This window comes from Diorhabda sublineata, chromosome 6, assembly GCF_026230105.1.
Source record: "Diorhabda sublineata isolate icDioSubl1.1 chromosome 6, icDioSubl1.1, whole genome shotgun sequence".
NCBI lineage: Eukaryota > Metazoa > Arthropoda > Insecta > Coleoptera > Chrysomelidae > Diorhabda > Diorhabda sublineata.
The window spans coordinates 26,642,064-26,665,264 of record NC_079479.1 but is presented as its reverse complement, the minus strand read 5'-3'; the positions used below and the strand labels follow the sequence as shown (position 1 = coordinate 26,665,264).

The following is a 23,201-nucleotide window of genomic DNA, read 5'->3' as shown; positions in this document are numbered from 1 at the left end:
CATATAAAATGTGGATAAATATTTACAAAAAACCAAAATAAAGATGTGAATATAAATATATTAAGAAAATATTGAAAGGGAATCTATTTACCAATAGTGATTTGAAGACATTGCCCTTATCTTTATTTTTGGTCGTATTCAACTGCATGTAGCAATACCCAGATTTATTTTTATACCTTGGGTCGTTAATGACCCCTTGGGCATTAATGGGTTAATATAACAATAAACGAAAATTTGTATTTAAACAATTTCTTTTTACTTTCAGATGATTTACGAGAACACTCATATCTTCAGTGCCCATATGGTGAACGCTAGTGCTTAACAACTCCAATATCTAATCTATTAAAAAATGAGGCAGAAGAGAAATTTGAAAGGTAGCACAAAATAACAGGCAGGTACAAGAAAAGAAGAGAGGTAGAATTGCCAAATATTCGAAAAAAATGTCACGAAATTTGTACCAGTCCTTACAATCTTCATGACATTGTTCAATCACACACTTCCATTATATTTAAGTAGTTTTTTCAGTGATTTTACAGGTATTGAATCGTGGACGAGATATTTTCCCTTATCCAAATTTGATATTTCGTATGATCACATTCAATTTTAATCAATTCTCATAAGAATTAAGCTCAAATTAAATTTGTGTGATTCACTCACTTTCAAACTACATAAAATTTAGTGCTATTGACTAAAAAAACCATATGAACTATCAAAGTTAACACTATTTTTTACAGATTTTATCTCAAATATAAGAAAAATGTTTAGCAATTCAAATTATCCTATTTAACACACCATCTATATATACTTAACGTTATATAAATCCATGGCTATGAAATTTATTAATAATTGAAATTATTTAAAGAATATCTTTGATTAACTTTTATTATCAGAAAAATTAATGGAAAAATAATTTTTTCTAGTTATAAAAGACTGTAAAATCACTGAAAATATTACGTAATAATTGAAACTGTTATTAAAAAGGCAGATTAAATTATTTGAAAGATTTCGCTACTTAGGATGGAAACAAACATCCAGATTGTACATAATTCTTTATTTAATTATTTAAAGGTGTTTTCATCTTTTGTAGAAGAGATATATGAAGTAAGTTTCGTGAATTTTTACACGAGTATAATTTTAGTATAGAAAAGAACTGTAAGAAGTATTAAATCAGTCTCCGAAAGTGTTATTAAGACTAATGATGAACAGAGTACAGTTTATATGTTCTTTTAATTCGATTAGTGTATATTGTTTTTTCGTCAGCTAGATCGTCGTTTTTTTTGTTATATTTATTTTCCTAAGTCGCTATTTAATTTACAGACATTTGTAAATAATTACACATATATTTTTAGTTAATTGTATCCCAAAAATATATAATTTATTTTAAATATACATTGTTTTATTCCAATAAGCCTCCACTTGTTTGTTTTTCCTTGTATCAATCTGCTTCCAACTCAGACATGTCCCTCCTATCTTAATTTTATAGTCAATCCGAAGCCATGTATGGTAAGTTCTACAGAATCTTACAGAACACTCCAGAATATTTGATAACTGCATACTTGTAGAGATAGAGATCAATTCACAGGGGAAAAGGGGAACAACCTATTAAACCTAATGTACCTAAATAAAAAATATTCAATTCTAATAAACATTTATTAATTAATGAAATAAAACAATTCTAACATTGATCGATTTTATATTTATCCATAACTGCTCTGGTATCATTCTTATGTAAATGTTCTAGAATTTTATTTTCTATGTGATCAACTGCTGCTCTGGTTAAAACTAATGTATCATGTTTTAACATAGAATAAACATTTAAACCATAAGATGGCATCAAATTAAAATGTTTAACTCCGTCTGTTGCGATTGTTATATTCCTTGGCATCACATCATCCCTAAAATACAAATTCATAACTTAATCATATTTATCAATATAAATAAACCACTTACACATCCACAAATAAAACTGATGGGCCCCATAGACGACTTTTGACTAATTCATCTAAATAACCTTGTTCTTCCGTAGGCAATTCTAAATTATCGACAAGGCATAAATCATCTTGTGCAAATTTAATAGAAAGTGCACTTGTTAATCCATGCAAACGAGTATAAAATGGAAGCATATAAAAGTGTGGAGTAGGAGATTTTGGACCATGAATAACTCCACCACCTTTGAAAAGTGGACTTCTGATTGACCCATGTCTTGCTTTACCCAAACCTATTAAAAGTATAAAATCTAAACTAACCAATACAATAATCTTGATACAAACCTTTTTGGGGCCAAGGTTTTCTTCCGCCACCTCGTACTTCGAATCTTGATTTTGTATGAGCATAACTCACATATCTATACAGAGACTGCCATCTAATATTTTGATTAATTATATCTATTCTGGGATTTGTGGCAAAAACCGAAGGATGTAATTCCAAAAGTCCTAATTTTCTTCGATCTATTGTATCCAAACTTTCTAACCAAATCTGACGAGTATCTTGATATTTTGGAGGAAAGGCTATTACTCTCGGTTCGATATTTGTTTTTTCTGTTGTTGATAATGCAACGGTGGAATAAATTCTTGATAAACACGAACAATTACGAATTTTTGTAGTTACATTAACTAACATTTTGATATCAAAATGTTTTATATAAACGCACTCAGAAAAACCTAACCTAACAAACTTGTCAACATAGCTTAACTAACACTTCCACAACACTTTTTTATCTGGCCTATAATTTTTAAAGTTAACAGCAAGAAGAAATATGTTAATAGTTTATCTTTATTCAGAATTTATGACGCTTATGTTTGCTGAAACATTATAACTTTGTTTATTTAAAACAAATTATTGATAAAATTGGAATAATAATTGTTTAAATGTCCTTTTTTAAGTAAATGACTCAACAATAGCTGTTCATTAAGAAAGAAGAAGACATAATACATATTTATCTATGTTGTTTGATGCGATTGTGAGTAATGTGATTTGTATTAGTAGAAATAATAATAGAAATACAAGAAATGGAAACTATATTAGAACAACAACGTCGTTACCACGAAGAAAAAGAACGTTTAATTGATGCTATGGTAAAAGAAATGCTTCATAAAAAGAATACTTACCGAGAAGCCATAAATTCCGACCACAGACAAAAATATTTACTAGATAGATATATGACTTCAACAGAGAGACTAATAGAGCTTTACGAAGATAAAGACGGTCAACGTAAAGCCGAAGTAGCCGCTTTAACTGGACCAAACGAATTTCAAGAATTTTACAGTAGGTTGAAGCAGATTAAAGATTTTTATCGACGTCATCCTAATGAGATCAGTGTTCCTATGTCCGTTGAATTTGATGAATTTGCCAAAGCACGAGAAAATCCCAATGAAGATCTCGCTAATTTTGTAGAATTCACTGATGAGGAGGGATATGGAAAATATTTAGATTTGCATGAATGTTATGAAAAGTACATCAATTTGAAGGGTATTGAAAAAGTCGACTATATTACTTATTTGGGTATGTTTGATCAATTATATGATATACCGAAAGAAAGGAAAACTGGAGAATACAGGAAGTATCTGCTATGTTTAATTGAGTATTTGTCTTGGTTTGTACAAAGAATTAAACCTCTTATGGATCTGGACAGTGATATGCAAGAACAGGTAAAATAATATGAAACCCTCAATAATTGCAATTCCATTATCAATTTGTTTATAGGTTGAACAGGTATTGGCAAACTGGGATAGCGGTAGTGTACCAGGATGGCCAAAAGAAACTGGTTCTGCATTAGCAAACGTTGGAGCTCATTTGGATCTTTCGGCATTTTCTAGCTGGGAAGAATTAGCTTCTTTGGGCTTAGATAGATTAAAATCAGCTTTGATGGCCTTAGGATTGAAATGTGGTGGTACATTAGAAGAAAGGGCGCAAAGATTATTTTCTACAAAAGGTAAAGGATCTTTGGATCCTTCCCTAATGACAAAAAGCAATAAAGGCAAAGCCAGTAAAGAAAGGGAGTTGTTAAGACAAAGGGAATTGGCAACACTGGAAGCACAAATCTATAGGTAACTTTTTACCATTTGTTAGTATATAACATACTTGAATTATTTTCATAGGTTGGCAGATTTAGTTTCCAGTCAGCGTTCAGCTACTAAAGAAAATGTTCAACGAAAGCAAGCACGTACTGATGGAGAAAGAGATGACAGTGAAAATGAAGAGAGTGAAGATGATAGCCCAGATGAAGGAGAAGATGATGTTCCTTATAACCCAAAGAATCTTCCTTTAGGATGGGATGGGAAGCCAATTCCATATTGGTTATATAAACTACATGGCCTCAATATAAGCTACAACTGTGAAATATGCGGTAATTATGTTTACAAAGGCCCGAAAGCATTTCAAAGACATTTTGCCGAATGGAGACATGCCCATGGAATGAGATGTCTGGGAATTCCAAATACTGCACATTTCGCCAATGTTACTCAAATTGAAGATGCTTTGGCTTTATGGGAAAAGTTGAAGGTTCAAAAACAAAGCGAACGGTGGCAGCCAGAAACTGAAGAAGAATATGAAGATTCTCAGGGTAATGTGGTCAATAGGAAGACTTATGAGGATCTTAAAAGACAAGGATTACTTTAAATTTAATTTAAATCGTATTTGTAACATTATCATCAATAAAAAAGTTTCATTAGAGATGAATATTTTAATTTCCTCGAATACCTTATTAATAAAGGCCATATAATCTACCAATGGTGCATTCCACTAAGCGGTTACGGCGCCTGAAATACTATGCTGGGCGTTCCACATAGTGACTACGATCGTTGTGATCGTGGCGAGAACGTCATGACTAACTTTCACAACCCTTGTCAAAAGATGGATTGAAGTGATCGTTAAAAGAATTACCGGAATTTTCAGAACTCCAGCAACGCAGATGACAACCATGAGAATCTATCTCATTATTTGATGCAGTATGGGATATTATAAGTACTTTTGAAACCAAATATTTTACTATTGCCGCAGAAGATATTTTGATTTTACTATAATGTAAATTAGTAAAACACTCCACTAAAAAATTCAATAACTTACAAATTACTACATAACCTCTTAAAGCTTTCGCCTCCGCTTATGAATCCATTCCACTTGGGTTAACATTTATAACGCTCTGGTCTAAGTGGAACGGGAAAGACCGTGGTCGTGAGTGCTCAGTGGAATGCACCCCTATAGATGAAACACAAAAAGATTTTTCCTAGAGATGTGATTGTCAATATCTGTAAACTGTTGGTAGATAATGTTTTTTCCGTACTGTATCCTAATAACTTAATAAATTGATATTTCCATTGCAGTTCTTCATTATAGAAACTGAGTTCTCTATACTTCTCAAAAACAGTGTAACTATAGTATAGCTACTATAAGTTAACTTCCCATCTCTAGTATTTACTAGTGACTTGTCATCACAATTTAAAATTTGTAATAAAATTTTAAAGAAATTAAAATGCAATCGCCTAGTGGCGCCGTACATGGATACCCGGGTGGGCCAGTGTTACAGTGGAGCCCTGACAAGAAACATAGTGATCGTGAAAGGTAAACAATAAAAAAATTGTACTCATAACCTCAAATTACAATCACATATGTTTTAGATGGATTTGTATCTATCCCGCTTATATAAACAGCAAAAAGACTTTAGCTCAAGGTAGAAAAATATGTAAAGAAAAATGCGTTGAAAATCCCACACATCAAGAAATAAGAGACGTTTTGGTTGCAGCAGGCTTAAAAGTTGGCGTTGAAAACAAACTGTACAGCAGAGAAAGAAGTAAAGAAATGCTGTATCGCGGCAGAATAAGAGTACAATTGAAAAATGACGATGAAAGTTTGTGTCATCCAAATTTTCCTACAAGAGAAAGCATTATGTATCATCTAGGTGAAATGATCCCTAAACTCAAAACAAGGTTAAACAAAAGCACAGGAGAAACTCCACAGCAAGCAACTGGGGCCGGTAAGGGCAAAGGCAAAGGAAAGGGACGGCGGTGAATTGTTGAAAATATATCTAAATAAGTTTTCTAATAAATTAAATTTGTAACAAAATCTAAAGTATTTTAATCAGTTTATTAAAAATACAACATAAAAACCAATTTTTAAAGTTATGTGGAATATTAAAATAAAAGAACTATTTAATTAGCAATAACTCAATTAAATACTATTCAAAAATTTATTATTTACGGATAAACAGTAAATTTTAAACAAAAATAGACAATTTTTTATATTGTCGCCATAGACAAATTGTAGTAGATAATGAACTAGTACAGAATAGTCTGGTAAGTTGTAGGAGCTTCTTTCCCGCACATTTTCCATCTTATCTTTAAATACGACATGGAAATGGAAAAAACGAGGTATGTAAAATACAAACTTCCAATAAAAATAATTGTGATACAATTATCCTTGTGAAAAATTGATTAACGTTAATAAAATGTATCGCTAAAGGCCATTCTTCTATACCAAGAAAGACGAAGTAAATAACCTCTAAATCTATCTTAAAATTTATACTTCTATAATGAACATATTACGGCGTTTAACTCATCAAATTATTAATAATAGTAAGTTGAAACTAGTTTAATACATTATTAAATATTAAAAGAATCTTTTTCGTAGGGCCGTTTATAATCCGAACGTGTAGCAGCACCCCCGATGTTCCCGATTTTGAAATGAAAAATCCATACGAAAAGGAACAAATCCAATGTCTATTATGCAAGCATAACATACATGCCGATTATAAAAACGTCAGATTATTGTCACAGTTTCAATCTCCATATACCGGACGTATTTATGGTAGACATATAACAGGTTTATGTAAGAAACAACAAGAAAAAGTTGAAAGTGAAATAGTGAAAGCCCAAAACGCCGGTCTTATGGCTTATTACCTGAAAGAACCAGTTTTTATGCAGGATCCTGAATTGTTTAATGTAGAAAAACCATTGAGGCCACATAGATTTTAAAATTTTTCTGTTTGAAATTAGTTTGGATATTAGGTTTTATATAATAAAATCATGTTAGTTGAAAATCTGATACTTTTTTTTTAAATTTCTTTAAATTCAATAACAAAATCTCTTGATGATATACACCAACCATTAAATTTATATATTGTAAACCATATTTACATAGTTTTTAGACAGTCCCTATCGACTTTGGATACCAGCACATTCAATCCTTCAATTTGAAATTTTTGTTGAAAATACTTGAGGAATCCTCTTTCTGAATCACTATGGTTACACAAAATGACATTTATTCCTTGTTGAGTAGCTTCTAATACATCATGATGTAACATTTCTCCAGTGAGGTACAAGTCTGCTACCGCTGGACCAAGAACTGAGCTACCAGACCCAGCACAAATAGCTATACTGGATATTGGGGAGTCTGTAATAGTATTTCCGATCAATTAATAGAAAAAAAATATTTAGATGAACGTTTATTTTAACTAAATCATTCCTAAAATGAAGTAATGGACCATACAAAAAATGAAAGTACTTGCCAGTGACAGAAAAACATGGAAATATGGATGATAAGGGGCAGATAATTCCAATCTAACCTTTGAAAAAGCTTAACATTAAAACAAGAACAAGATTACGGTCACTCTACATTAACGAGGGTTTTTTATGCCTTTTGTAATGTATCTTCGGGCTAACCAATGATGGTTGACTATATTCTCTGTATTTAAGCATTGAAACTACTGAAAATTATTTATTAAACAATAGAATAAATAGTTAATCTTCAATACGACGACCATACTCGACGAATTCCAGACTATTAAAGACATTGTATCTGTTTACAGACCTATTTTAAATACTAAAATCCTCTATAAATAATTATATGTATGGTCTTTAGAGTCTTTACACACAAGAGGTTGTATCTCCGTCTGGGTTACATTTGTGCAATGTTCTTAAATGGGATATTATTATGTCAAAACACCTTGAACCAACACACTCTCAAATTTGCGACGTTATTTTTTAGCATAAAAGTAATTTTCTTATTTGTGGCCTACTCCAAGTAAAAGCAGCAACATATTTGAAGAAGGTATGGTGGAGGTTCCTTTCATCAACAACTGTTCATGGTGCAAAAGAAAACCGATTACTAAGCATTTGTTACTGAAAACTCTAAAAAAGATCACTACCAATAATGAGTTAGAAGGTATCCTGACTATTGGAATTGCCTAAATATATTTTTATCACTATCAATGTTTTCTTTTGTCAAATTTTTCATTGTTATGGGTGTTAATACCCCCTTAATGGAATGATCACTTAACAGTCTCAAAATTTACCTTACTAAGCGTCAATAGAATTTTTAAAACAAAGTACAAGGTCGTAGATGCCCCTCTGCTCACCCCAATAACTGAGTAGATGCGATAAATGAATAGTGGGGGAGTATACAGCGAGATATTTGAATCCAGGAACATTGTGATTATCGCAAAAGAGAGGAACGTCTCTATACTTACCGACATCTCTTTGTCTCCCAACGCCTACACGGAGATATGGAATACCTATATGTTTTTTTACTATATCAATAGCTTCTTTTAGTGAAATAACATGATTAAGAGTTATATATCTTCCCGATCCCATTCTCTCTGTAGGATCATCTTTATGCGCCATAATAGGCCTAACTGTTTCGACGTTAAAAGCCGAAGCTAACCAATCGTTAATACCATTACTCATAGTATCCCAACTAGTATGAGGACTAAATACTGCTATATCATTTTTAATACATTTTGTGATAATTCTCTCTTTCCAATGTCTAAAAGTTGATTTTATTGATATTTTGTATGATTAATTCAAATATAACTTGATGTACTTTTGGCTTACGCATTTGAGTGGTTTAAAAATATTAGGATGATAACTAATTATCAATCTACTTTTATTCTCGATAGCTTCGTCCACTATATCCTCAGTCAGATCAATCGTTAAGAGAACGGTATTAACTAGTGCACCTATAGACGGTTCAACTAATAACCCTACGTTATCCCAAGGTTCAGCTAGATTTAAGGGAGCTATTTTTTCTAGTTGCTTAATTACATCTGACAGTGGTAAACCCATTCTGTTGAATTGAGAGCCAGTGTTTGAATAAACTGAAAATAAAGAACGTTTGGCACTTAATAACCGGCTAATTTTGTAAAACATAATACTTTGGTTCCTATAAAAATTCTTACCTTATTAAAGTAAGGTTAGGTATATAATATAGTAAGTTGCATATAGCGCAGGGGATTCCTAATAATAGTTTTTTATCATAATTATTAATAGTCCGGTCAAATTAGACATAAGAAGTTACATAAATTCCCACCAAGTTGAAAATCAGTAAAATTGTTTAAAGTAATAAATAATGTGGGGCATCACGGACGATCTGGAGTGCCGTTGGTGCATGGAGGAGGACGAAACCTTAAACTACGTTATCTTCGAGTGTCCTGCACTCACTCGATGACATCAAAGGTTTCAAGCCGAAGCGCCTGATTGGCTTCTCAAAGGACATCGACCTCTGGTAACGTCAAGTGGGGCGCGACGGGCGTGTGTGCTCAACGGCTTCACATTTTCTTCCTTTACTGTATAAAAAAACGGAGCTTTTGATTAACACGGTATTGTTTAATAAAAGTAAATATTTATATAATTATTATTTATTGAATAAAATAAAAACATACATATAAGTATAATAAAATTTTAAAAATTGAAACACTACAAAATATAAATATAATATTTTGGAAGATCTACAGTAAATATTTGTATATTATCAAAATATATAAATCAAAAAGTTGTAAAAGTATCTTCGGCAATTACTTATCTAGATTAGGTTACACCTTTCGGATTTCGTTAAAATTTTATTATGTTATAGAGAAAATTACGCTGAATAATAATTCAAATAGATATAAAAAATCTATATAGAATCATGGCTTATTTTATTTATTATCGACCACCTCATCAAGAAGAATTTCTGATAACAGCAACCACTGCTTGTGATTGGATTTCATTTTGTAGAGAGGTATATATCATTTTTTTCTCATTTTCCTATTTTTTATCTTCTTGGAGGTAAAGTATAATTTTGATTATTTTTTATTGATGATTTATCAATTTTTGGTAAATAATCGTCCTCAACGCAGTCATACAGTTGAACTATATTGATGAAGCAATTCTTGGTCGACGTAAATATCATCGGGATTGGATCATGGGCGCTTGGTTGGATGGATCCGGTGACGAAATATTGCTTTACCAAGATCTGCACATATTCTTCAAGGCGTCGAATACAACCTGGTACAAAAATCATGTCTGATAGTTGACGAATAGATAATAATTTGTGTCGAGAACAAAGGATGTAACAAAAGCACACTCTCAAAATATATAGAGGGACTCTGGAGAGATTTGCGTGATAATATTCAGCCTTATGGCAGATCTTGTTATCATTATAAGCAATATATTGCTGAATTTTATTTCAAGATACTTTACACAAAGAATTTTCATCAAATGTCTCCGAAGTATCCTATCGAAATTGATCTTTAGACGAATTTTTCACTCTGCCCTATTCTGTTCCTCTTTTATTTCTTTCAACGATTAATTTAAATATTAGTCACTGAAAAATTATTATTATTTGATTTTTGAAACAAAAAAAAAGTATGTTACTGCGCGAAATAATATATTCTTTTAACCTATATCCCGATTATATCCATTTTATAATCCAAATAACCTACCCTTTCAGTATTTTATATCTCAACTATAGCCATAACTTGCCCCTTTAATATTTGTTCTAAATATAGCCATTTTATAACCCAAATAACGTACCCTTTTAACCTATATCCCAATTAAAGCCATTTTATGATCCATATAACCTGACATTTTAATCTATATCTCAATAATAGCCATTTTAAGATCCAAACAACGTATCCTTTTAACCTATTTATCCATTTTATGATCCAAATAACCTAACATTACAATCTATATCTCAATTATAGCCATTTTATGATCCAAATAACCTAAAATTTTGATCCATACCTTAATAATAGCCATTTTATGATCCAAATAACCTGACATATATATTCTTGTTCGTGTAACCTAATCTAAAAAATTACCGTATTTTTAAACAAGCACAAGTGGACAACCCCCATTGAACTCGAGTAGTTCGAGTGGTGCCTACAGTATAGAGATGCCTGTGGATATTGAACTTAAGCTTTTGTAGCTTGTATTCCACAGGTTTGCAATTCTCCAAAGAATAGAGTCCCATTCAGGGCGTCAGCAGGCGAAAACGGCGTTCATGAACTACGGCAACCTGATTTGCAGACACTGCTCTAGGTGAAATTATCTTGGACAAGTCGGAAGAATATTTGTCGTGGTAGTATCGATAAAAAAGAGTCAGGTCAGATCAGCTTTTCGTGTCACCAATCTTAAGACACACAGGATTATTTCTAAATCAGATATATCCAGGATTATATTTTAACCACTCAAAAGGACCTGAATTGGACAAAGACTAATCGATAGATATAGACATGTACAGTAGTGGAGCCCTAGTTTAGGGATTTCAAGAACAATGTGAAAAACTAATAATTAACTTGAAATACTGACCTGACAACAACTTTTCACGTCAATTATTTAATTTTGGTTACTATAACTTATACTAAGTTAGATTTATGTATTTCTTTCGAACATAAACATACTAATAACTATTTTCAATATGGATCTGTAATCAATTTATGTACTTTCTAATAGTTTGATGTATTAAATCGAATTTGGGATAATCGATACAATTATTGTTATAATAAATAAAAAAACTTAACTGTTAAGGTCCAAACTTATATAAATGATTCTTATTCAATTGAATCTAATCAATTTTAACTTTCATTGGCGATATTTGACACAAACAAAAATAAGGGTATTAAAAAAATTTGTACGTTTCATTTTTTGTTAAATACAATTTTACTGCAAATCTTTCAATAATTTTGGACAAAATTCAAGTTACAGAGACGACCAGTCAAAGTAATAGCGATATTGGATCTAAAGATGCCTTTGTAACTTGAGTTTAATATAGTCAATTAGACTTGAATCCATTGAAATACATCAAATTAGGTTTCCTACAAAACAGCGCCTGTTAATTGTTAACACAAATTCAATAAAAATATTAATAGATGATCTAATTCACACATAGTTGTATCACAGATTACATTTCGAAAATATCTTTTACTTCAATTCAAATTTTTTGACGATAAAATCATCTATTCCAAATATTGTTTACCTAAAAACAAAGCTACTAAACAGAAAGTTGGAGTAAAACAAGTTTTTAGGCTTTCACTATACAATTACATGGACTACTATTAGAAATCTGATTATTCTAAAACAATAAAAATTTGTTTTTAAACTTTAAAAAATCATATCCAAAGCATATAACCTCTTTTAAATTCATTTGAAATCATTAAAATAATGCAAAATCGTTTTAATGTTGGCCCTTTTACATTTTTGTCCACTTTCTTGACCAAAATAGCAATCCATTTAAGTTTATAGTCTAAATTATAGAGAGGCATATCTTTTGAGCTATTCTTCATTAAAAATGGAGTGTTGTTTACTGTTCTTAATTACCTAAGAGAGGTTCTACAAGACCACATTTGTTATGATTCATTCATTTCATACATTATAAAAAATTTTTTTGTTCAAACATACTTTAGTCTTTAATCAATATCATTATTTTTTATTCTCCCTGTATAACATTCATTACTATGAAACTTTGATAGTTGATTTTCAGAAATTATTGAATAATATAACTTACATCCACCTTATGAATATAATGGCATTAATTCTGGACTAAAAAATTTATCTAGATAGTTAAAAATATACCCATATAGTATTAAACCGTTTCCCTAATTACCCATTTAAAATTTCACATTTCACCTTGTATGACCGTTCCCATTCTTAACACTACCTCTCTGATTACATCAACCGTTTATAATAATATTAATTAACCCTTTCAGGCTACAATTGATTTTTACCGAGCTAGAAGGTCCATGTTTACAGTAATTCCAAGTTAAACATGAGAACGGCTCTTATTATCTATAAAATATTTCAGAGTAAATAATTTATATTTTTTTCGTCGTTCCTGCGACGTAAGCTTTAAATATCTCTTTGTTTCTTTGACAGTGTTTTCTTATCGATGATAACGGCTTCGGATATAAATCGAAAACTCCAATATTTACCAAAAAATGACCATAATTTGTTCTAATTATATTTCTTATTTCGAGATCATCACTAAAATAAATTTAATTATATAAATGATTAGAAAAATATATTAATAAAAACCTCACCTAATGTTTTCATCAACTCTCTTAACTGTTATCATTAGAGAACAATCTTTGGCTACTGCAGAAATTAAATACGGTATAAAAGTCAAATCAACTTCTTCTTCTCTTCTATTTACGTTACCTAACATCATAATCGTACATTTTAAACAAAAACATTCGTTAGAATTGTTTATTTTATTCAAAAGTAGGTCAATATATTTCCAGTCTTCTAAAACTTCCCTATTGTTTAATAATTTATCGTAATAAACACTTCCTTCAATATCTAACATCTGTATTGATAAAATCTTTTCAAGAACACAGTTTTTTGGTAAAATATGCGCGTTTGAACCTTGGATTATTTTGTTCCATTCACAAAACAGTCGTTCCTCACATCCTTCAGTTAAATTGACATTCATAAAATTCGTTATTAAACATTTCCTCACCAAATTTGAAAATTCCTCTACTAATCTAAAATAAAAAATAAATTATTATTAATTACAAATAAAAAAATATATATTACTTACTTTTGGGACATATCATCCCTATTACCAAAAAAACTTCTAACTATATTGGAGAAATCAGTGGCGGTATGTTCTCCGTAAATTAAAGTACCATTTTTAAAAATTCTAAAATTATTTTGAGGCACTTGTATTAAGGAATATATGGCACGCATCATCCTAGATTCATTACTAAAATAAAAAATAATAAACATGAATTTGTTCAAGAATTATTATATACTTACCCCGAAAAAAGATCTTCTGGACAATAATTGCTGAGTACCTTAATTTTTTTTTGTTGCAACTACAATACAATAAAATAAATATAAAATAAATTTAATATCATTTGTTACCTTATAATATTGATTCATACAGTAAACACAAGCGGGATAATGTTTTTCACTCAAAGGTCTCCAACCCTGTTTAGGTTTCAGTTCAATAGCAAAAGTATCATCTGCTACATCAAATGGTAAATAATCATATTCATCTTCAGGTATAAAAGCAAAATCATTAAACAATGATGCCCTACCACATTGTAAGATTTTATGTTTTCTGCGTTCTAAAATGAGCTAATTTGTACTTCAATTGGTCGAGCTTTATAAAATAATTATTAGTTGATGTAAATAAATACCTGGTCTATATCTAACTAGTTCCTCTTCAAGTATTCTAACTTGCTTCCAATTTAAAACAACCTGACTAGCTTCTGACGTATATTTTATTCCTACCAAAGGTCTCATTATGGTGGAATAAAATTTAAGGTCTCGCAATTCTTCCATAATATCTCCACCAGTATACCAGTAAAGCAAATCACTTATCCATTTTAATAACCAACCTATGAAAGATCTGGGACTATCTATTTTTCGTATACGAAGTATTTTTCCCAATTGGGGTAATGATAATACGATATTGCAATTACCTTCGCCTCTGTAAAGCCAATTCGAAGGCATTTCAAACATGGTAAATGATTGATCCCCACTTGAAGGCATTTTTAACGTATGATGGAATACCTACATCAATAAACAATTTGGAATCTTCTGGTTACTTTCTTTTTTAATTACATAATTAAAATTGCACATTTAATTTAAAAATCGTATTACTTTTTTTAAATTGGTTGGTGGAATTATCGCTAAAGGCCATAGAAATACATAGTAAGTGAATGTGCAGAATGAAGTAATCGTTACCATGAAAATATGTACGATAGGATGCTTAAAATTTTATCCACAATAATAATCTTCTATAGTAATTAATATAATATATTTTCAATTCTTATCGACTATCGGGTTGATCATGTTTGTATATTAGTAATTTTCAAAAATGGAAATTTTGTCAGAACATAATTTGCACTAATGACATTATATTAGTGTCTACTGTCAAAAGACTGTCAGCTGGTTACCGAGAACAAGTCAGTCACACTATCGATTGACATCGATATTTATCAATAAAATTAATTATATATAATATATAGGAAATATGAATTTAAAAAATCATTTCAAAAGATTGTCCATTTGCCAACAACAACATATTATTTATTTGAATATTTTCTTTTTCATACATTTGTCATATTCAACCAGTTGATTTTTGTCCCCAGAATTTCTTCTAATCCTCCCCTTTATCTTTTCTAAGAACATTGATGTAAAATACAAACTGAAAATCTAAAAAAATAGTCGGTATTATGACGGAATTTAAGAATCAGGGTTTATTAACTAGTGACTAAGCTCTCGATACTAAAAAAAAAATTTTTCGATTCTACTCGACTATATCGACAGCTATCGATGGTTTTCGACCACTACTGTCAATAGTGGTAATTTATGAAACTCGTGGTTAAAAATTATTTTTTGTATTTATTAATTACGTAATCAATGATAATGACCAAATATTAATCAAATAACATCTTTGACTGAAACATTTCGAGTACGGATACAAAGTGTCATAATAAAACAATCGACAATTGATTTTCCAATGTCATAGACTTTATGTCTGCCAAGTTTATTTTTACCCACAATTTTTATATATTTGATAAAAATATAAAGAATACAGCTCTACTATAATCGGTGAGATAGAAATATATGTTTATTAAATGTTATATTTGTAATAGAGAGGAGATTTTGTGGTTGGAAAATGCCTACTAACAATCAGGTTAATAACTATTCAAAGCACTACATCAGCATGTTTTATTTGCGTTATTAATTAATTATTATATTTTCAAATTTCTTCATTTACCACTGCTTTGTAGTTCAAAATGTCATGTGTTGTAGATTCCCTCTTAATTATGTCAATTTATACAATATTTCAACATATGTCAAGATTCTCAGAAAGTTCCATTGGGATGAAACTAATTATTATAATCATGTAAATAATTAATTTGGTGTAATTGTCTTAATTTAAATTTTTGTTGCAATATTACTAAATTTTATTATTTCAACCATATTATAAATGAACAAAATACCAAATGCTGAATGTCTTGGTTGAAAAAACATGTTTTCCAACTCTTAATTTCAGTAATATTAAAGAATATCAGAAATAATTAGTAAATTATAAAAATTACAGATCAGCAGAAGACATTATTTGTGCTTTTTTGTCTTTCAATAGATGTTAACTATCTTATTTATGCAAGTAAAGCCTATCAAGCGCCTTGATGTTTTCTGTGATTTTTGTTTTGATTCAAACTTTGTGCCTATACAATTTTTTTTCTACTGTGAAATTAAGAATTTAAGGTTTTCATTTGACCTCATTTATCTAAGAAATCTTCTGAATTATGCTTACGTGTCCTTTTCTCTAATACTCATATCATATAAATAGTTGTTCTTATTGGCCCCCTGATGTATCACATTTTCTGTCAGTCTTTCGTCAGGTATAGCACAGGCATGAATTTTCTTCTATTTTATATTATATATATATATATATATATATATATATATATATATATATATATATATATATATATATATATATATATATTTTATTTTACTAATGTAGTTTTGTAGAAAACACATTTTAAGTTAATTTTTTATATTCACAATATTTATTCTAGTTTATGAATGTCATCAACAAGGACTGGAAGTAATGTACCTTATATATGAAAGCAATCAATTTAATTTTAAATGTAGAGTATAAAATTTATTTACCAAATACTAATCACTTTTATTCGAACAATTAAAAATATTAATGATTAGTTGAACTTTTTTAAATATATGTAGGAAATTCATGCAAAAATATTCATGAGAACAATAAATTTAAAATATTAAAAAATTTGATTAAAATTTTCTCTTTCTGGTCCTTGTTCATTCTTTAATAGCTTAATATTTTCAATGTTTATTATTTTTTGTTTCAGTAATTGGGGTCGATTACCAGTGCATGCCGATTAATTTTAGTGTATTGGAAGCTTTATTTATTATACAAACACAATAGGAACACGCATGATATGGCCGCTTATGTAAATCGCACGATATCTTATATGTCTGGTGACGGACCTCATAACAGGCCTCCTGTCACAACAGTTTTAACAGAAAGAGGAAAACGAATACCATTAGATAATTCTCCTTTACAGATATTTGTCAAAGCAAAGAAAAAGATCAATGATATTTTTGGAGAAATTGAAGAATATGTCAAGGATACTGTTGATTATATGCACGGTAAGTGAAAAATTATCACTACATAATATAAAACAATGGTTCGTTCATGATAAAAACACAAACTACTTAATGGATTCTTTTACCATTTTCATCATTAGTTAGAGTGATTTCCGAGAAAGGTTATTACTGTCTATAACCAGGTTATCATCTTCATAGAATTAAGAAACCTTTAGTATCTGAATATGAAAACTTTGTTATTGAAATATGTAATTATTTTAATGAATTTTTACACCATTTTCACCATTAGATTGAGAGATTTATGAGAAAGGTTCAGGTAAATTGGTGTAATTTACACTGTCTGATGAACATTTCTATAACCAGGTTATTGTCTTAATAGACTAGAGAATATTTTGGACTCTGGACACGAAAACTTTGTTTTGAAACATGTAATTATCTTAATAAACTTTTACACTATTTTCACCATTAGATTGAGGGATTTATGAGAAATATTTAGGTACATTAGTCTAAATTACACAGTCTGATGGAAGTATCTCTAACCATGTTATCATCTTCAGAGACTTGAGAAACCTTTGGTCTCTGAAGGCATAATCTTTGGTATTAAAATTTGTATCAGAAACTCCAACTTAGTATTCTATGGTATTTATAGAAATTGAGAAAGATGGAAAAATAGTAAATGGTGAAAAAGTTAAAGAAACTGAAGAATTTGTTAATAAAGTACATAGTATAAGAGATGTATTGCAAAGAGATCATATGAAAGTAGCTTTCTTTGGAAGAACCTCAAATGGAAAAAGTTCTGTAATAAATGCTATGCTTAGAGACAAAATATTACCAAGCGGAATTGGACATACCACCAATTGTTTTCTACAGGTAAGTCTTGTTTAATTTCACATATTTTAAATATTAATCTAAAATTATATACAACTCAATACGATTATTTAAAATATTTAAAATATAAAATTTCTTTTAGGTGGAAGGCGCACCTTCAGATGAGCCATACTTAGTCTTAGAGGGCTCAGATGAACATTGCGCAGTAGAATCTGTAGGACAATTAGCACATGCATTGTGTAAAGAAAAACTTAACGAATCGTCATTGGTCAAGGTGTTTTGGCCGAAAAATAGGTGCCTTCTACTTCGCGATGATGTTGTATTCGTGGATTCACCTGGAGTAGACGTTACCCCAAATCTTGACGAATGGATTGACAAGCATTGCTTAGATGCAGATGTTTTTGTATTGGTAGCTAATGCTGAATCAACTTTAATGGTGACTGTAAGATAATATAACTCATAATTAATTCTATATTAAAATTTCTTGTAAACATTTTTAGGAAAAGAATTTTTTCCATAAAGTATCGACTAAATTATCAAAACCAAATATATTCATTTTGAATAATAGATGGGACGCTTCAGCTACTGAACCAGAATTTTTAGATCAGGTAAAATTATTTTCATTAAAAGTATTGAACACCTCATTTTACATGCTTTGCACTGCTTATTAGTAAATAGTCCTGTGCTAAAGCATCAATTCATTATTTTTCGTTTTTAATATCATACAGTATTTAACACCTTAAAAGCTGTCACTCTTTTTCTTTTGAATAAGCATTGCAATGAGCAGGAAGAGGTGAGTTGTAATTTGATAACTATGCATGCAGTAACATCGTTTTTTATGAAGGACATTATTGTATTTCAATTTTTAATACTACAACTAAAAAGGGAACTTATATATTGAAATGAAGTTTTTTTTATATACGATTACGACCATTATGCAGGTAGTTATATGTAGTTGGTTTTGATTTAGGTGAGGAAACAACATCAAGAACGAGCAGTAGATTTTCTAGTAAAAGAATTGAAAGTATGTACGCCTAAGGAAGCAGATGAAAGAATCTTCTTCATTTCCGCGAAGGAAGTATTGCAAGCTAGGATGTCGGAAGGAAAACCAGTTACAATACCATTTACAGAAGGTTTCCAAACTAGATATTTTGAATTTCAAGATTTTGAAAAGAAATTCGAAGAGTGCATCTCCAAATCGGCCGTAAAAACAAAATTCGAACAACATTCTCAAAGAGGAAAATTTATAGCGAAGTAAGTAGACTACTAGAATAAAAAAAAATTGGGTTTTTCATGTTTTTTTTTGAATTTTTTTTTATATAGCGAACTACGAGATATATTAGAAAACATATACTCCGATGCTGTGAGATTGAAAGAAGAAAAATTGGCCAATCGCAAAGAACTTAACGAAAAAATCAATTACACCGAACAACAACTGATGGTGGTCACACAAGAAATGAAGAAAAAAATTCATAGTATGGTAGAAGACGTTGAACAACGGTAAGTAAATAAAATTGGATATTCCATATTTATTGATAAAAAATAATTTTTTTAGTGTTTCTAAAGCTCTTAGTGAAGAAATCCGACGTCTCAATACTCTCGTGGACGATTTCAATTTACCTTTCCATCCTGAACCTTTAGTATTGAACGTATATAAAAAAGAACTTCATCTTCACGTGGAAACAGGCCTAGGTTCTAATCTAAGAGCTCGATTATCTACAGCACTAGCTCTCAATATGGAAGCCAGCCAAAGAGAAATGACGGAAAGAATGGAGGCTCTAATACCAGAAAGTTACAAGACCGTCTCTAATATTGTAACACCCAGAAGAGAACCTTTTGAAATATTATACAGATTGAATTGTGATAATTTGTGTGCGGATTTCCAAGAGGATTTAGAATTCAGGTAAAGCAATGTACTTATACCTAAATTTTAAATCCAAGAGATAATGGTAATAAGTTCTTTCCCTTGTAACTTGACTTTTACCTATATGATTACACAGCTATTATCTTGTAGTGTTGGAAAAACATGTAAGAAAATGTAAGCAGGGAATTTATTTATTAATAATTTTAGATTTTCATGGGGATTAACGAGTCTAATACAAAAATACGCCGGTAGCGGTGCGAATTTCTTGACTCTAAGAAAAAAAAGAGAAAGTCCTGTTAGTCCCCATATTCCATCCACTCCTACGGACGTCGTAGACGGTAGGCTACTCTATGCTAATACAAGTTTAGATGATTGGTCATTGTTGTCGCGATTAGCCATTATGGGAGCATCTTCTCAAGGAACTATGGGAGGATTATTGATAGGAGGGTTTCTGTTTAAGACCATCGGTTGGAGAATAGTAGCTCTGACAGGTAAGGAAACTAAATCTACTTTTGTATTCTACTGTTTATTAAAGAAAATAAAATGAATGGTTTAAAAAAATATTTAATTTAGCAAAGGAATTGATGAAATATTCACGTTATTGAAATTTGATTTATAAGATAATTATATTTTTAGGTGCTATATACGGTTGTTTGTATCTGTACGAACGTTTAACTTGGACAAACAAAGCAAAAGAAAGATCTTTCAAGAAACAATACGCTCAACACGCCTCTAAAAAACTCAGGATGATCATCGATCTAACGTCCGCTAATTGCAGTCACCAAGTCCAACAAGAATTGAGTAGCACCTTCGCTAGGTAAGTTATTCCAATCCAGGGTCAAGATTTTGACATGATACATGACAAAACACTTGATGGATGACACATGATAGAAAATTTGACGGATGACACATGATAGATCATTTATAATTGAAAGATGTTACAAAACACTCGATAGAGGATACACAACTTTTGATAAATGACAGAACATTTATTGAGTGACATATAATGCAGAAAATTTGACGGATGACACATGATAGATCATTTTATAAATTTATAAATGACATATAACTCAGAGCATGTAGTTAATCTAGTTCGTGAAGGTAGACTAGATTCTTTTGGTATGAACCTGGTATATTACAATCTGGTGTAACATTATTTTGTTGTAAAATGTCATTGATTTACTTTCTTATAAAGGTTATTGTCGTAATGTAATAGGTAAATTATTTTATTATTTTTTTATTGTAGATTGTGTCAAGTAGTAGATGACGCTACTAGTGTTATGGATAAACAACTTAAAGAATTAGAATCGGAGGTGAATAGTTTAGAAAACGCGAGCAGTAAGGCTAAAGTATTGAGAAATAAGGCGAATTATTTAGCGCACGAATTGGAATTATTCGAGAAGGCGTATCTTAGGATGAATCATTAAAACTATGTCTACAATTTTTCGATTCACTTAATTTTGTAATTTGTTTGAGTGTAACGTTAAGGTAAACTAACATTTATAATTATTTGTTTGCTAGATGAAAATTTACCACTTTTTTGTTATAATCGGAATTTCTAACGGAGGAGATATATATATATAAAAAAAAACTAATTTTGAATAACTTGTAGCGTGGTGAGTTTTCTTAGTAGTATGATTGAAATACACGTAGCCTAATGTTTAACGTTACATTTAATGAGTATACGCAATTATTATATTACTTTTTATTTGTGATTATACAATAGTTTTTCATTTTTTTTTTTTGAAATGAAATATAAATGACAAGTTACGCGATATTTTGACTTGGTTGTATTGATGATATGTACCACAAAAAATGTATTAATTTCTATATGATGATATGTACAAAAAAAATGTATTCATTTCTATAAATATCTCAAGAAAGACAGGTTGCGGGAAGAACATCCCTATCTCCTCCTGTATGTCTGTGCTATTTTAAATAGATCGGCGTATGTGATAATTAAGCACCTTCTTCACTTTTGCTCCAACCGTTTGTATAGTGAGGATTCTCCAGAACTCTGCAAAATCGCTTTTCTTCAAGTTTCTCTTACTCAACTGTTTGTTTGAGAATTCATCAGAAATGATAGCTGTTGATGGAGCCTATTTTGTAGTATGTTTGTTATAACTTGAAAAGATACTTTTCAACATAATTTCCATCAGACACTTTTCATATTGTCTTGATACCCATTCCAAAATAGGCGTTTTTACGTGGTCACCACTCATCAAATGAAGGAACGTTTGATTACTCTACCTTCAATCCCTAGATTGGGATTTTAGGGAGGGTAATCAAGTTGTTCCCAACCAAATGTTGTGATCAGATCATGAGTTTGAGTAAACGCATATTGACAGGCATTATCATGAAGCAAAATTATGTCATAATGTCACAATGTAGGTCGTTTTTAGACCTTCAGCATAAAGAAAACTCTAATGACATACAGAATTTCGTAATCAGTATGTCAATTGAACCATATGCAGTGCTTACATAACGTGTTTTGTAATTTTTCTCTTCCTTAGTGTCTAGGCCTCTTTTTTTGATTTCTAAAAACTTTTTCTTTTACTTGGTAGCACTATTTCCGACCAAAAAATTTTATTAATACATTTTTGAACCACCAATCATGGAGAATGTATCCGTAAGGTGGTTCTATGAGAATATTTAGAGAATGTAGTAACTACTAGTTCGTTAAGGTATAAAAGGACGGCCAAAATATGATGGGTTTTGTTAGTATTGAGGGTTAATTTCTTATGGGGTGAGTAGATCTATAGAAACAAACCAAAATTAAACACCAAAGTGTACTAACTTTAATATATTTCGAGCTTTCGAATAATTATCTTTTCATCATCTGAGACTGAAATTATGATCAAGTACAATATAGGAATATGTATAAATGTATAACAATAAGTAAATATATAAGTAAATTTTATTATTGTTATACATTTATACATATTCCTATATTGTACTTGACTTTAATTTTAGTATGAATACATAAGTATTCGAAAGCTAGGAATATATTAAAGTTAGTACACTTTGGTGTTTAATTTTGCCATATTTCCACTACGAAAACGCTTTTATATATGATGAAAAATTACTACTCACCCTATGTGTTAATTCACGACATTTTTTCTTAATATTTAATATATTTAATATATTCGAGTTGAAAA

The 23,201-nt window shown here is 30.2% G+C and overlaps 8 protein-coding genes across 11 annotated transcripts in view; 5 read left to right on the top strand and 3 right to left on the bottom strand.

Moving 5' to 3' along the window:
• LOC130445933 (NF-kappa-B inhibitor cactus) overlaps positions 1-1,411 on the top strand; it is a 30,984-nt gene extending 29,573 nt beyond the window's left edge. The window contains exon 4 of the mRNA XM_056781844.1: positions 266-1,411. Coding sequence (XP_056637822.1) covers positions 266-322 — 57 coding nt within the window. The 3' untranslated portion in view covers positions 323-1,411. The remainder of the gene's footprint in view (positions 1-265) is intronic.
• Positions 1,412-1,636: 225 nt separating this feature from the next.
• LOC130445934 (39S ribosomal protein L4, mitochondrial) lies at positions 1,637-2,719 on the bottom strand. Its single transcript, XM_056781845.1, has 3 exons — positions 2,271-2,719; positions 1,951-2,218; positions 1,637-1,895 (listed from the first exon to the last, which is right to left on the bottom strand). Exons 1-3 carry the CDS (start codon positions 2,617-2,619, stop codon positions 1,676-1,678), a joined length of 837 nt encoding a protein of 278 aa, XP_056637823.1. The 5' UTR covers positions 2,620-2,719; the 3' UTR covers positions 1,637-1,675.
• A 173-nt stretch (positions 2,720-2,892) lies between these two features.
• On the top strand, positions 2,893-4,673 carry LOC130445932 (splicing factor 3A subunit 3). The gene is made up of 3 exons (XM_056781843.1): positions 2,893-3,647; positions 3,703-4,046; positions 4,098-4,673. Exons 1-3 carry the CDS (start codon positions 3,009-3,011, stop codon positions 4,615-4,617), a joined length of 1,503 nt encoding a protein of 500 aa, XP_056637821.1. The 5' UTR covers positions 2,893-3,008; the 3' UTR covers positions 4,618-4,673.
• Positions 4,674-5,226: 553 nt separating this feature from the next.
• Positions 5,227-6,152, top strand: LOC130445936 (signal recognition particle 19 kDa protein). The gene is made up of 2 exons (XM_056781848.1): positions 5,227-5,559; positions 5,616-6,152. Exons 1-2 carry the CDS (start codon positions 5,471-5,473, stop codon positions 6,004-6,006), a joined length of 480 nt encoding a protein of 159 aa, XP_056637826.1. The 5' UTR covers positions 5,227-5,470; the 3' UTR covers positions 6,007-6,152.
• Positions 6,153-6,303: 151 nt separating this feature from the next.
• Positions 6,304-7,060, top strand: LOC130445937 (28S ribosomal protein S18c, mitochondrial). Its single transcript, XM_056781849.1, has 2 exons — positions 6,304-6,569; positions 6,625-7,060. Exons 1-2 carry the CDS (start codon positions 6,527-6,529, stop codon positions 6,966-6,968), a joined length of 387 nt encoding a protein of 128 aa, XP_056637827.1. The 5' UTR covers positions 6,304-6,526; the 3' UTR covers positions 6,969-7,060.
• On the bottom strand, positions 7,027-9,216 carry LOC130445935 (NIF3-like protein 1). Of its 2 annotated transcripts, XM_056781847.1 has the most exons (4): positions 9,170-9,216; positions 8,815-9,088; positions 8,462-8,757; positions 7,027-7,386 (listed from the first exon to the last, which is right to left on the bottom strand). In XM_056781847.1, the coding sequence occupies exons 2-4, from the start codon at positions 9,054-9,056 to the stop codon at positions 7,127-7,129; spliced, it is 798 nt and encodes a 265-aa protein (XP_056637825.1). In that variant the 5' UTR covers positions 9,057-9,088; positions 9,170-9,216; the 3' UTR covers positions 7,027-7,126. The 2 variants fall into 2 exon arrangements, with proteins under 2 accessions (XP_056637825.1, XP_056637824.1); XM_056781846.1 differs by having other exon boundaries at positions 8,815-9,180.
• Positions 9,217-9,612: 396 nt separating this feature from the next.
• Positions 9,613-15,133, bottom strand: LOC130445735 (inositol-pentakisphosphate 2-kinase). 2 transcript variants are annotated; one of them, XM_056781574.1, is made up of 7 exons: positions 14,859-15,133; positions 14,393-14,768; positions 14,115-14,320; positions 14,007-14,065; positions 13,789-13,953; positions 13,289-13,732; positions 9,613-13,232 (listed from the first exon to the last, which is right to left on the bottom strand). In XM_056781574.1, the coding sequence occupies exons 1-7, from the start codon at positions 14,943-14,945 to the stop codon at positions 13,064-13,066; spliced, it is 1,506 nt and encodes a 501-aa protein (XP_056637552.1). In that variant the 5' UTR covers positions 14,946-15,133; the 3' UTR covers positions 9,613-13,063. The 2 variants fall into 2 exon arrangements, with proteins under 2 accessions (XP_056637552.1, XP_056637553.1); XM_056781575.1 differs by having other exon boundaries at positions 14,943-15,104.
• Positions 15,134-15,529: 396 nt separating this feature from the next.
• LOC130446021 (transmembrane GTPase Marf) lies at positions 15,530-21,609 on the top strand. Of its 2 annotated transcripts, none has more exons than XM_056781998.1 (11): positions 15,530-15,812; positions 17,093-17,393; positions 18,001-18,221; positions 18,322-18,621; positions 18,680-18,787; positions 19,150-19,433; positions 19,503-19,679; positions 19,735-20,082; positions 20,251-20,534; positions 20,680-20,860; positions 21,290-21,609. In XM_056781998.1, the coding sequence occupies exons 2-11, from the start codon at positions 17,183-17,185 to the stop codon at positions 21,468-21,470; spliced, it is 2,295 nt and encodes a 764-aa protein (XP_056637976.1). In that variant the 5' UTR covers positions 15,530-15,812; positions 17,093-17,182; the 3' UTR covers positions 21,471-21,609. The 2 variants fall into 2 exon arrangements, with proteins under 2 accessions (XP_056637976.1, XP_056637977.1); XM_056781999.1 differs by having other exon boundaries at positions 15,543-15,897.
• Positions 21,610-23,201: the final 1,592 nt, after the last annotated feature.